Source organism: Myotis lucifugus, unplaced genomic scaffold (genome assembly GCF_000147115.1).
Source record: "Myotis lucifugus unplaced genomic scaffold, Myoluc2.0 scaffold_1374, whole genome shotgun sequence".
NCBI lineage: Eukaryota > Metazoa > Chordata > Mammalia > Chiroptera > Vespertilionidae > Myotis > Myotis lucifugus.
The window spans coordinates 49,795-63,474 of NW_005872422.1; the positions used below are offsets into that span (position 1 = coordinate 49,795).

General features: G+C 58.9%; 1 protein-coding gene across 1 annotated transcript; it reads left to right on the forward strand.

Moving 5' to 3' along the window:
- Positions 1-9,384: 9,384 nt before the first annotated feature.
- On the forward strand, positions 9,385-11,031 carry ATP5MPL (ATP synthase membrane subunit 6.8PL). Its single transcript, XM_023748415.1, has 3 exons — positions 9,385-9,542; positions 10,374-10,397; positions 10,885-11,031. Exons 1-3 carry the CDS (start codon positions 9,419-9,421, stop codon positions 10,917-10,919), a joined length of 183 nt encoding a protein of 60 aa, XP_023604183.1. The 5' UTR covers positions 9,385-9,418; the 3' UTR covers positions 10,920-11,031.
- The last annotated feature ends 2,649 nt before the right edge of the window (positions 11,032-13,680 follow it).

Here is a 13,680-nt window from a genome sequence, read left to right on the forward strand (position 1 = left end):
CAGCATGGTCGCGGCCTGCCTCAGCGCCGCCTCAACTGCCTGACGACTGCCTGGGAACGTGGCTCTGCGTCGTGCCCAAGGCCCCGCCCTGCTCCGGGCCCCGCCCTGCTCCAGGCCCTCCAATCAGAGTGTGCCCCAAGGCCCCGCCCTGCTCCAGGCCCTCCAATCAGAGTGTGCCCCAAGGCCCCGCCCTGCTCCAGGCCCTCCAATCAGAGTGCACCAGCGCCCACGTGCCCGTGCCTTGTGCCTTCCAACCCACGCCCTTCCACGCTAGGCCTGCTGGGAGCTTGGCTCGCCCCGCCCCCACCCAGAGGCTGGGCTTTCAGGTCCCTCCCGGCTCCCAGGTCCGCGGCTCCCTGAGTGTGACCCGGAGTCTGCGTAATGTGACCCCAGGGCCCTCTGGGGCGGGGGCTAGGGGGGGGGGGAGAGGCGTCAATGGACCGGGATGTGCCAGACCCAGCCTCGCCCTCTGAGGGTCTCTGAGGGAGGCTTGCGCCTGGCCCGGTGCAGGGCCGCGGGGATGGGGCGCAGGTGGAAGCAAGCCTGGGAAGGGAGTGTGGTTGTCGTGCCGAGGTCAACAACTGGCTGCGACACTGGGACCCCTTGCACCCGATCTGGGGGAGAGGAGCAGGGAGGAGGTCACGGAAGGCTGTTAGGAAGGACGCCTACGGGACAGCCAGGCCCCATGGACGGGAGAGGACTCAGGATCCCAGAGGAAGGGCAGGTGGTGAAGGCCCGAAGGCAGGCAGCCCCACTGGCCGAGTTGAGGACCCGGAAGGAGTTCTGTGGGGGGAGAGCTAACTGAATGCACCTTCCTCCTTTTACCCCCGCATCTCAGCTGCACTGACCGCCCACAGCCGGACAGGTGGTGAGGGGCACAGGTGTGGGGGTCCTCGGCACGTGGATGGCGCTTAACACCCCAGAGCTGCTGACATGGTCCCGGCCACGCGCTGGACGAGTGGAGGAAGGTGGAGGACAGAAGGTGGAGGTGTGCAGGAGGCAGCGGATCGATGTTTCTAACTCTTTCTCTCCCTTCCTCCCTGTAAGAAATCAATTAAATATATATATTTTTTAAAAACCACAGTACCAAAAGCTTTTTTTTTTAATTGTTTAAAAAAGAAAGTGCAGCCGAAGTCAGAGTAGGCGGGCTTGTCCTATTGGTGCCCAGCACGGCACTGTTACCAGACAGGGCACCTGGCCCCAGGCCCTGAGCGGGTCTGCCTCGGGCGGCCAGGTGTGTGTGGGTTCCTGACCTTGTGCAGGAAGGATTTCACAACAGGAGTCCAGGTGACCATGAGGGCACGTTTATGAAAGCTGAGGACAGTGAAAGCAGGAAGGGCCAAGCAGAGAAGCAACAGGAGAGCCCGGGCTGGGCTGCTCTGGCTCCCGGGGACGTCGAGAGAGGGGCCTGGGAGACAGGGTCGGGGGTGAGCCCAGTGAGCTGTCACTGCCCATTGCTCCTGGGTTGCTAGCCTCGCGGGGTCCCTCAGTGTTTAGGGCAGGGGTCCTCAAACTACGGCCCGCGGGCCACATGCAAATACAAATATTGTATTTGTTCCCGTTTTGTTTTGTTACTTCCAAATTAAGATATGTGCAGTGTGCATAGGAATTTGTTCATAGTTTTTTTTTAAACTATAGTCCGGCCCTCCAACAGTCTGAGGGACAGTGAACTGGCCCCCCGTTTAAAAAGTTTGAGGACCCCTGGTTTAGGGAGTGCCCGCCCATGGGAGAAGCGGGGGGGGAATGGTGCAGTGTGCTCCCCAGAGGGAGAGCGCTCTGGGCCCTTTGTCTTGCGGGTTTTCTCTCTCTCTCTCTTGCAGGCCAGAATTTTCAGGGGGTCTCGGGAGGATTTAGCCAACTATTCACTTGTTTTCCGTGTGCGCTCTTTCGGGGTCGTGGTCTGCACCGATTGGTCAGCGCCAGAGCAGGCGGTTCATTGGTCACCACAGCTGGTCCTGGTATATGACCCACTTGGTTTTGCTGCTTTTCTGGGCCTGGAGCTGAAATACAACTGAGGCCTAGGTGTCATCTCTAGGGAGGTGACCTTCGTTATCTGGCTGTAAATTACTCGGCCAGTTGGTTCGGCTATCTCAACCTCCCCATTCTGCTTGCCGAGGAATTTTCTAGCTTCTTACTATCCTGACTCAGCACGGAGCTGGGAGTCCCAGGCCCAAATCCTGGCCACGCCACTAACCTATATTACGAGATCCGGACCTTGTATTCTATTCCAAATACTGCAGCCTCCAATGGCATGATGTTTGGCTGGGGACACGGAACTTCACAGGCCAATGGAGACTGCAGGCCTTGGAGGGTTTGCGTATTTTCGTTCCCAGAGCAGCCCAAAGGGAAAACAGCCGACAGCAATCCCAGTGCCGCCGATGCACGAAGCAGCCCACTCCCTCAAGCTGCAGAAGCCAAGGTCAAAGTGCCTTCACGTCTCTGCTGACCTTCTCAACCACGAAATGCCGCATCTGCACTTTGAGTGAATCTGCTGGGTTGGCCGGTTCTTTCAACACTGTTGTGTTTGAAGATGTGTTGGATTTGCAACTAAAGACATTAAAAATCTGTTGATCTCCAGTCAGGTTTGAAGTTCAAAAGCTTTGTCTTGAAATAGCTTACAACGATGCTCTTCAAGTTCCCCCTAAATGTGTGTTGCCCTCGGCAGCTTTCTAACTCATTATAGGTCTCAAACACTCTTTTTCCGAGAGAGTGGTTCTCAGACCTGGTCCTCACCTCAGGGCTCCTTTACACTCTGAACAATAACTGGCCGGTGTGGCTCAGTAGGTTGGAGAGTCGTCCCATGCACCGAAAAGTCGCAGGTTCGATTCCCAGTCAGGGCACAGGCCTGGGTTGCACCTTTGGTCCCAGTTGGGGCAGGTATGGGAGGCAACGAATGGACCAATGTTTCTCTCTCACATGGATGCTTTTCTCTCACATTGATGCTTCTCTCACCACCTCCCTCCTTCCCTCCCTCCCTCCTTCTGTCTTTCTCCCCCTTCCTTTCTCTCTAAAACCAGGAAATCATATCCTCAGATGAGAATAAAAAATAAAAATAACTGGCCCTGGCGGGTGTGGCTCGGTTGGTTGGAGCCTTATCCCGTACATCAAAAGGTGGAGGGTTCGATTCCCAGTCAGGGCACATCCTCAGGTTTCGGGTCCCCTCCCGTCCGGGTGCCTGCAGGAGGCGACTGATGGATCGATTTCTCTCTCTCCCCTCCCCCTTCCTCTCTCTAAGATTAATTTTTTTAAAAACTTACGAAAAATAAAGCCGTGTGATGGTAAACGAATATTTTTTATGAAAAGTAACTAAAATGTTATTTTTCCTGTGGGAGAAGAGTGACACGTTCACATTGCCAATGATCTTACTGTGGCCGTGCTGGGAGGCAGCTGGGCTCATACCTGATGTCATGCTCTTGTGACATCACAAGTCACGCAGCCTCTGGAAGACTCCTCCTTCCCCTGGTGAGAGAACGCCAGTGAAAAGGGACATTCGCATCCTCCCATTGCGACGAAACAGGTTTGACCCCCAGGAGGGGCTCAGAAACCCCCAAACCGTACTCTGAGAGCCACTCCCTAGAATGGCCAGCCTTCAGGTTTTGCACGCAGCTTCGTGTGGTTCTAAGCCAGTGGTCTCAACCTTCTGGCCCTTTAAATACAGTTCCTTTATGTTGTGACCCAACCATAAAATTATTTTCATTGCATCCTAACCCGGTTTGGCTCAGTGGATTGAGCGTCGGCCTGCGGACTGAGGGGTCCCAGGTTCGATTCCGGTCAAGGGCATGTACCTTGGTTTCGGGCACATGTAGGGAGTGTGCAGGAGGCAGCTGACCGGCTTCTCTCTCATCGATATTTTTAACTCTCTATTCCCTCTCCCTTCTTCTCTGTAAAAAATCAATATTTTTTTAAAAATTATTTTCGTTGCTACTTCATAACTGTAATGTTGCTACTGTTATGAATCGTAAATATCTGATATGCAGGATGGTCTTAGGCAACCCCTGTGAAAGGGTTGTTTGACTGCCAAAGGGGTGGAGACCCACAGGTTGAGAACTGTTGTAGTGGTCTTCTTCTGGAAGCAGGCCCTGGCCCCCGCCCCCCCATCCCATCCTTCCCTGGGCGCTCATTTCCTTCTGCCTGAACAATGAACTGTTGACTTTTTTTTTTTAATGTGGATCTACTGGTGATTATTCCCTGTCTTGGTTTGTCTGAAATATCACTTCACCGTATTCACTAAATGTTAGCTTCCTTATGCACTGAACTCCAGGTTGGCAGTTGTTTTCAGTTTTCCATGGTTTTGTTTTCAGGTTTCGAGGCATCCGTTTATTTTCCTGTGCCCGCCTGCTTGGTCTCCATCAGGCCTTTTGAGTCTGTGCTGTGATTTTCTTCCGTCCCTCCTGGAAATGTCTCCGCCATCTGTCTCCGGATGTTCCTGCCCCGTCTCTCATTTCCCTCTAAGACTCCAGCTGCACATCTGACGCCTCCCTCGCTGCACCCTCTCTCTGAACGCTTGTCGCTCCGTTCCTGAATGGTTTCTTCTGTCTTCCAATTCGGGTAAGTCTTCAACAATCTAACCCGCTGCCAAACACATCCCATTCCTCTTCGGCTTTTTCAGATCCCGTAAGTGGTTTTCTTTTTGTTTCACTGGTTACAATCTTCTGCTGAAATTTCCAGTCTTGGTTTCGTCTCCTTGCCCAGGGAGGTGGCGCTTTTTGAAGGCTGTGTCTGTTGGGTCCAGTGCTGGAGCCCGGTGCGTGTCTACAGTGGCTCTTGCGTGGAATCACTACGGACAGAACAGGTGCACACGTGCATGCGGGGCACACATGTTAATACAAAGAGAAATGGCAGGAAAGCCGCAGAGACCGGACACTCGACTTCCCGGGCTTCAACAGCAAGGAAAGACGGTCCCCTTTGCAGGTTGACCAACCCGTTCGCTCTGTCCAGGCCCTTTCCGGTTTTCGCACTGAGTCCCGCGTCGGGGACAAATGCACACAGTTCGTCAGCTTATTATGACACCGCAGCCCCACGCCACCCGCCCCGTCCCTCCCCTCCCCTCCCCTCCCCGGCGCTGCGCCTCTAAGCTGCAGCCTCGGCGCGGCCGCTTGGGGCGCTGTGGTGCACAGGTTCTCCATGGGACGCGCTCTGGCTCTGGGGCGCCGCTCCTTCCGCCTTCCCGGCAGGCCCTAACGGCGCCTGCGCTTTCGGTGACCTTCCCGAGTAGCTGTCTGTGCGGGTGGGGGCTCACCGAGCCGTTCGTCCTGCGGCGTGGTGAGTGCGGGGACCGGGGTCCGGTACTTGGTACGGAACAGCCGCGACCGTGGAGGACGGGCCGAGGCTGGCAGGCGGTCCGGGCCCAGTGGTGCCCCCGTGAAGAGACGGGGCGGCGATGTCGGGACCCCTCCCCCAGACTCAAGCCGGCCTCGACCCCCCGCCGGCCTTGTCGGCCCGGGCTCCAGCCCCCTGCGCTTCCCCCCGCCCGACGCGAAGCTGGAGCCAGCCCGGCCCCCCGAAGCTGGAGGGCGGATGGCCCCGAGAGGGGTAGGGGTGAGTGGGAGCCCCATCGCCCCCTCTCCCTCTTGGACGAGCGCCCTCGCCGAGTGGGTTCCCGCCGCGAGCCGAGGTCACGGGAGCCGAGGTCGCGCCGCGGGCTAGTGATGGAGCCGGAGCCCCAGCCGAGAACCTGAACCCGCCTGCAGTGCGTCCTCCCCGCACCCCTCAGCTCCCCGCGCACACTTGTCCCCGAGCTGCACTGCGCCTCTGACGTGGGGGAGCGAAGCGGGGTCCAGGGGCGACGCTTGGGCTGTATGAACCGGAGCCTGCGCGCCCGGGTCTGGCCGCCGCGGCGAGGGAGGGAGTGGCCGCTGCGGCTGCGCTGAAGCCTCTGTGGGGTGCACGGCCTCGGGGTGCACGGCCTCGGCGGACACCCTCTGACCTTTGCGGAGGACGGGCCTCGGAAGGCAGGTGCTGGGAGGCCCGCCCACGGGGCTGGGGAGTGCGGGGGGACGGTGGCTCCGGCAGCGAAAGGGGGGAGGGTCTCGCCATTAAATGTTGAGGACATGTCAGCTGTCCAGCCAAATGTGGCAACTCGGGGTGAAAGGAAAGTCGGGGCTCCTGGCTGGTGCGGCCCAGTGGTCGAGCGTCCATCAGGGCGCCTGGGTTGCAGGCTCCATCCCCAGGGCGGGGCGTGCGGGAGGCAGCCGGCCAGTCATTCTTTCTCATCGATGTTTCTACCTCTCTCCTCTGAAATAAATGAAAACGTTAAAAAAAAAAAAAGGAAGGTTGCGGGGAAGGTAAGAGTTGGCCGTGTACAGGGGGCAGTCCCAGGTAACTAGGTGAGAAGACGATGCGGGGCACCTGGGCCCTGAGCTGAATGTCGGGGTGACTAGCGGTTCTTGGGTCCCTCTTACCTCCTGTGCAGCCTCCAGACCCTCCTCTGGCCCCGCTCGGAGGGCCTGGCCGAGGGCGTCCTCTCTGCCCTGTGGCTGGGTGTCCGCAGCCTTTCTGCTGCTACTGCTCAGGCCACTCCCTGAGTTTTACGCCACACCAGGCACCACCCCGGTTTCACATCTCCTCGAATTCCGGGGAGCACCTGGGGGGCAGGAGGAGGGCTCCCTGCTTCTCAGAAAGGGAACTTCTGAAGTCGGGAGAGAGCAGGCAGCTGGTCCAACAGAACCCGGGGTTCCAGGTTCTGCCCCGTGGCCCTGGCACCCCCCCCCCCCCCCCGCGGGGTGCAGGAGGCGAGGCTGCCCCTCGGGCACCCTTCCCAGTCAAGGTTGTTGGGGTTCGTGGAACCTTCATTCTGACGGAGCCATCTTCAGTGGCAGGGTGGAGGACAGGAGGTGGTGGAGGGCTCCAGGGGAAGGCCACGGCCCATTCCTCCGAGGTTCGGTCCTCTCGAGAGGGCTGGCAGCCGGGCCTGGGGCAGGTCCTCGGGGGTAACGAGCAGCAGGGCTGGCTGAGGACAGGCTGCCTTCTCCAGGCCCACGTGTGGGACTGGGGAGTGGGGAGGGATAAGGTGGGGAGCAGGTGGTGACGCTGTGAAATGTGCGTTACGTTTTTGGGATAAAAGCTGAGCTCTGTGCCGCGCCTCCAGGCCCTTCCCTAGGCCACCGTGGTATTTGGTATAACAAACACTCGACATAGGACACCCGGCGCTGAGCCCCTGGCGCAGGGTAGCTCGTCTGCACACCCTTTGAGGTGGGTGCTGTTCACCCTGCCTTACAGGTGAGGAAACAGGCCGTCTGGCTCAGCTGGAGAGGCAGGGCCAGGGATAGAACCTGGGCGGCACAGTGGCCTTCCCAGTCCTCCACCCCCCAAGCTCCGTCTGGCCTGGGGTCTGGGCGCATACCCGGCCGCCTAGTCCATGCTCAGCTCACGTTTGCCGGGTGAACAGCGACCCCGCGGTGCAGGTGTCCGTGCGGAGACCAGGGGAAACGAGGAGGACAGCTCTGCAGCGAGGGGAGGGGAGAGGAGGTCGGAGTGGGGGTGAGGCCGCAGCACCAATGGTGCCAAAGTAGCCTTTACAAGTAAAAGAGGAAGGACGAGGGCCGTGGTCCCTGGCGGTGGCTTGAATGACTGTAGGCAGTAGACCAGCTGTTTCTACAGGGCTCACCTGAGGATGGGTTTTGTTGATTTTTAGAGAGGCGGCCGGGGGGTGGGGGGGGTAGAGAGAAACATCGATCGGTTGCTTCCCGTACACCCCGACCGGAGATGGCCGCAGCCTTGTGGTGTGCGGGGATGACGCTCTCCTTTGAGAGCCCGCGGCCAGCGCTGTCACAAAACTGGTTCAAGTGAAAGTGGGGGGGGCTCATTCAGAGTCTGTAGTAAATTATAAACGCCATCGAAGCGTTCCTTCGAGACCTGCACATGGAAGTGCACTGTGTAAGTTCAGAAACGGATGGCTCTGTCCATCAGATCCAGCCATTATTCATGAAGTAAGTTGTCATCATTGCACTCTTAGGAAGTGACCTGTCTTAAGCTGCCTGCTTTGTATGTAGCAATGGACTTGGAGACTGGGGTACATATAAAGCATTGCGACCCTAGTTAACACCGTTTTTTATTGTCTAATTGAAATTTGCTGAGAATGGAACTTAAAGGTCTCACCAAAAGAAAACATGAGGTGATGGATGTTTTAACTAACTACACGGGGGAAATCCTTTCACAACGGATACGTGTATGAAGCCACCGCCACGATGTACACTTTAAAATATATATATTTTTTAAATTTTTTACAATTTACATCCGGACGGGAGGGGACCCGAAACCTGAGGATGTGCCCTGACTGGGAATCGAACCCTCCACCTTTTGATGTACGGGATGAGGCTCCAACCAACCGAGCCACACCCGCCAGGGCCAGTTAGTTTTTATTTTTTATTCTCACCTGAGGATATGTTTTCCTGTTTTTAGAGAGAAAGGAAGGGGGAGAAAGACAGAAGGAGGGAGGGGGTGATTTTTTACAGAGAGGAAGGGAGAGGGATAGAGAGTTAGGAACATCGATGAGAGAGAAACATCGATCAGCTGCCTCCTACACACTCCCCACTGGGGATGTGCCCGCAACCCAGGTACATGCCCTTGACCGGAATCGAACCTGGGACCCTTGAGTCCACAGGCCGACGCTCTATCCACTGAGCCAAACTGGTTAGGACAACGATGTACACTTTAAATATCTTTACAATGTTATGTTATGTCAGTTAAACCTCCGTGCAGCTGACACTTGAAGAGCGAGCACTGAGTTGCAGCTGTTGCTGTGTACCCGGCCTGGGTGTTGTTCTCACGGGAAGTCGTCCTGCCTTGACCATGTTCTTGTTCTGCTTTGAATGCCAACAGTTCTGCCCGGCCCATGTGGCTCAGTGGTTGAGCATCGACCCATGAACCAGGAGGTCATGGTTCGATCCCCGGTCAGGGCACATGCCCAGGTTGCGGGCTTGGCCTCTAGTGTGGGGCGTGCAGGACGCAGCCAACCCATGATTCTCTCTTATCATTGATGTTTCTATCTCTCTCCCTTTCCCTTCCTCTCTGAAGTCAATAAAAATATATTTTTTAAATGCCAACTGCTCTCAGCATGATGATGCAAACACTAGTTCTCAATTTGAAGTTGTAAAGGTGGTGTGTGATCGGGGCAGGACATCCGTGGAGGGCAGCCCTGGGGGGACATGCTGACACTGCAGGATGGCGCAGGCTGGAGGAATGAGGGTGCCTGACGGAGCTGCGCTGGCCCAGGTCGGGCGTTGGGGGAGGTGCAGGTCAGAGCCGAGAGCAGGGGCCTGTGGGGCGGGGGGAGCAGTGGAGGGGGCATCTGGCATCAGCAGATCCCTGATGAGTCATGGGAAAGAGGGTGAATGAACTGCATGAGTAGACGGAAGTCTCCTGCCGTTTCCGTTTGAAACCATGGTCGTGTCACTAGTTCTCGCTGCTTCCTTTCCAGATGTTTCAGAGCCTCGTGAGGAATGTGTGGGCCCCCATGAAGCCCTACTACACGCAGGTCTACCAGGAGATCTGGGTGGGCATGGGGCTGATGAGCCTCATCATCTACAAGATCCGCAGCGCGGGTGAGTGTCCTCGGGCTGCAGTTCTTACCGGGAGTGACCATTGGGACCCACCGGGCCTCCGTGACAATGTGGGGAGCACGGCGGCCGGGAGCTGTTTGGGGAAATTGGAATAGACGTGGCCGTCAGGGAACTGACTCTCCTTAGGTGCCCGTGGTGTTTCGAATGCATAGGAGGGAACCTTAGCTTTAAGAAATGCAGACTGACTATTGGGGGTGAAGTCCTGGTACACAGTGTTTTATTGCTCCTTTTCCATTGAGTGTTTGGAATGTTTTCATGCTAAAAGTCACAGCAGGGTGACCATCTCGTTGTCAGAGGAGCAGAGGTGGGGCCCCATCACGCACTGACAGCGATTGGTTCAAAGAGGAGAAACAGGAGGAAACGTTCAGTTGCAAGACGAGGGCTTGGGGGGTGGTGGAGGATGGAGAGCCCTGCCACGCGGACACGCCATCACCGCCCAGAGCGCCTCTGTGGCCGGGGCTCCCCTCGGCTGTGAGGCAGGGCTCCCTCGGCTGTGAGACGGGGCTCCCCTCGGCTGTGAGACGGGGCTCCCCTCGGCTGTGAGACGGGGCTCCCCTCGGCTGTGAGGCAGGGCTCCCTCGGCTGTGAGACGGGGCTCCCCTTGGCTGTGAGGCGGGGGCTCCCCTCAGCTGTGAGGCGGGGCCCCCTCGGCTGTGAGGCGGGGCCCCCTCGGCTGTGAGGCGGGGTGCCGATTCTGAGAGCTCCCTGTCGGCTCTGCCCAGGCCGTGACCTCCCCGCCACGTGCTGGTCCCGCAGTGAACTGGCCCCGGGCCTTTGTAAAGCACTGATCGCTTTCTCTTTCTTTTCTTTCAGATAAAAGAGCTAAAGCTCTGAAAGGTAAGGTGTTTGCTTTTTCAGTGGGTGGAATGAGAGCCCCACCGGACTGGGGAGGGAGTCAGGGCCTGAAGGGAACGGAGAGGGTGCGATGGGGGCTCGCGCAGGTGAAGCCTGCTTCTCGGGGTCTGATGTTAGAGGCGGCGCTCACCGTGTGCAGCAGGAGGGAGCGTGGACAGGCAGGGAGCTGGCGCCCCCGTAGGGAAGCCCCCGTTGCTGGGAGCACCCCGCCCGGTCGGTGTGTGAGGGGAGCCCTGGTGCTGGGCAGGTCTTCACGTTGCTTCCCGAGTGACAGTGAAACGCTGTCATCTGAGCCCTGCACGCCCCGGGCTGCCTGCGATTGAGCTGCGTGCACGCATGGGCGGCCCGTGTAGAGACAGCCTCTTCATACGATGGGACATGCTTACACTTCCCGGCTTGTTGAGGCTGACACGGTAAACTGCACTCTGCTTGCTCTTCCTAACTGTGTCTGTTGTGCTTCTTTCCAAAGGTTCGAGTCCCACGCCTGCTCATGGTCATCACTAGCAGCTGAGCCGAGGGTGCAGCGGGGGACCGTTGGCTGGTAGATGGGGACGAAGGACAGTATCTAGAAGTGCCGTGCCCTTGCTGGCATGAATAAACATACCTGTAGACACCACGCCTGCTCGCTCTCCCTCCCTCCGCCTGCCGACCCCACACGGATCTCTCTAACAGCAGGAGCAGCCGGGCGCTCCCTGAGCCGGTCGGCCTAGGGATCCCCAGGAACTGGAGCCAACATCTCGGTTCTCATAGGAGGTGGGGGTCAGGCCTAGGCACTCTCCCGTCTGGTGCTCAGTGCCCGTAAGCTTGCCCACGGGGCTCTCCTGCGTCCTCCTTTCTGACTTGGAGCCGTTGTGAGGTGGGGGAGGGGGGTGGAGAAGCATCGTATTCCCGCTAAAATGCTTTAGAAAGAAGGTCCCATTAGCTGGCATGGCGGGCGGAGTTAGAAGCTCGGGATGTCATCAGAAGGCAGTCACGAATTTAAGAACCATCGATCCTTCAGTGAGGCTAACGCCACACGAATCCTGCATGACCTTTTCTCCACCTAAAGCAGTGACCACAGCCTTAGAGCTGCTTTCTTTAACCTTCTAAAGCGGTGAGCGTGGAGGCGCAGGGAGCCCATTGTGAAACCTGGTTCCTGGCAGGTTAGGGGTCTGGCTGTGGAACAGAGATCACGCCGTGGCCTGGTCCCTGGCTGTTTCCTTCCCTGCTCTTCCTCTGCGTCTCCAGCTTGCGGCCGGGTCTGGCCCGGGCGGAGCCCGACCAGTGGCTGCCGCGTCCTGTGGGGGCCTGTGCCTCCCGTGTCTGTTGGGTGGTGGGTCAGGTCGGCTGCCGCCTCTCCCTGCCTCAGGCTTCCAGCAGGAGTTGGCGTGAAGGCATTGGATGCCCAGGAGCGGGGGGCAGGGGGGTCCATTCCCACAGGAATCGCATTTTCTCCCGTAAGAGTTCAGTCTCCAGGGGATGAGTTGGCGCTTGGTTCAGAAAGACTATCTTAGAGTTACTCACCTGGGCGCTGTGCTCAAACCAGCTGGTGTCAGTCACCGGGGGGCTGGCAGGACTGCTGGCCTGGCAGGGCCGAGCCTCCTGTCTGTCTGACACGTTCCCAGGCGAGCTGATGCGCAGGGACCACTAGGAAAACGGAAAACTGCTGATCCTACAGAGAGCGGCACCCACAGCGCTTACAGCCACGGCACCGCTCGCCACGGTTCTGAGCCAAACGAGGTGGGGCTCCAGGCCCACGTACAGAGGAGGAAGCTGAGGCTGAGAGGCCCTGCGTGCAAAAGGTCACCAGCCAGTGCAGGGCCTGGGACCTGGACTCCAGAGCCTGAACTCGCCCAGAACGGGAGAAGGTGGGGCCCAAGGGAAGTGGCCCTGGAGGGGACAGGGCTGGTGCCCTCCCGGCGCCTGTTCCCTTGTCACCTGTGGTTCCTTCGTGATCGTCCGGGCAGATGAAATTGTCTTTAATATTAAAGATGCTGGTCACCCACCATGGACCGGCACCTGTGCCACATCTCGTGCGGAGCGGTGGGGGTCTTTGGGGTTCGGGTGAGGGGATGAGCCGAGATCGAGGGTGCCCTCTGAAGGTGGCCGGTCTGCTGGCTGCCGCATGGCGGCTTGTAGCAGGGCAGCTGGAGGCGTGGAAGGTAGACGGGCTCGCCCGCCAGCCCCAGAAGTCCCGGGGAAGTGAGCCGCCTTCCCGCTCCCTGTGCACGGGCCCCACTAGCCCAGCTCCTCGGGGCTTGGGAACAAGCCGGTTGTGGCTTGGGGTGGCCTGTAGGTGGAGCCAGCGTGCAACAGGAGCTGACTTGCACAGCTGCCTGTGGGTGACAGCCCCACGTGGGGACTGCTGGGTGCTGGCGCTGGGCAGAGGGGCCTGTCCAAGGAACCCTGGGGGCGCTGCAGCCACAGCCACAGCGGGTCCTGGCCCGCAGGAGGGAGCAGCCGCCGCTGGGAGCCCACGCAGGCCTTTCCTGAAACCCTGAAACCCACACACACCTCCATCCTGGCCACGTGCTCTGCAGAGGGCCAGAGGTGGAGGAAAGAGACCGCGGCCGGGCATCTGAGGGGCATCTGACGGTGTAACTACTCTCCGCTTTAACTCGGCCTCAGGGAGCCACCTTGTCACTGTCCCAGGGTCCCTGCGCCCCACTGGAGACTGGAAGGAACGGGACGCTGGGCTCAGGGAGCCACCTTGTCACTGTCCCAGGGTCCCTGCGCCCCACTGGAGACTGGAAGGAACGGGACGCTGGGCCCCCTGGAGCCCAGAACTGGGTCTGAGATGTGGGCTCTGCGTCCCTCCGGGCCTCTGGCCTCGCCTGCCAGCACTTCTCCCCGCCCCTGCCCCTGCCCCTCTGCCCTGCCCCTGCCCTGCTCTCTCCTCCCTCTGCCATGACCTTTGGCCTCACTACCCTCCTCCCACAGCACCTGCCGCCTCTGTCCTGGTGGGAATAGCTGAGGGAACATCGATAGCCATAGGTCAGGGCCGGCCTGGGATGAGCTGCCTGGGCCAGGTGCCCACCCTCCACCAGCCGCGTGACCCGACCCATGGGGACTGGGAGCCGCTCTCCTTCCCGCCGGCTCTGATCCTATCCGGCCGCCCTGACACCCCATCCAGTTTCCACTTCCACTGGTACAGCCCCAAGTGGGTGAAGTGTTGTTTAACCTTTAATGGTGGTCGCATTGTGGCATGTCCACTGGCGAGTCTGACCTGCAACTCCAGGTCTGGGCGGCAGTGGGTGTGCTGTGAGCTGGCCCAGGGGGCTGGCCT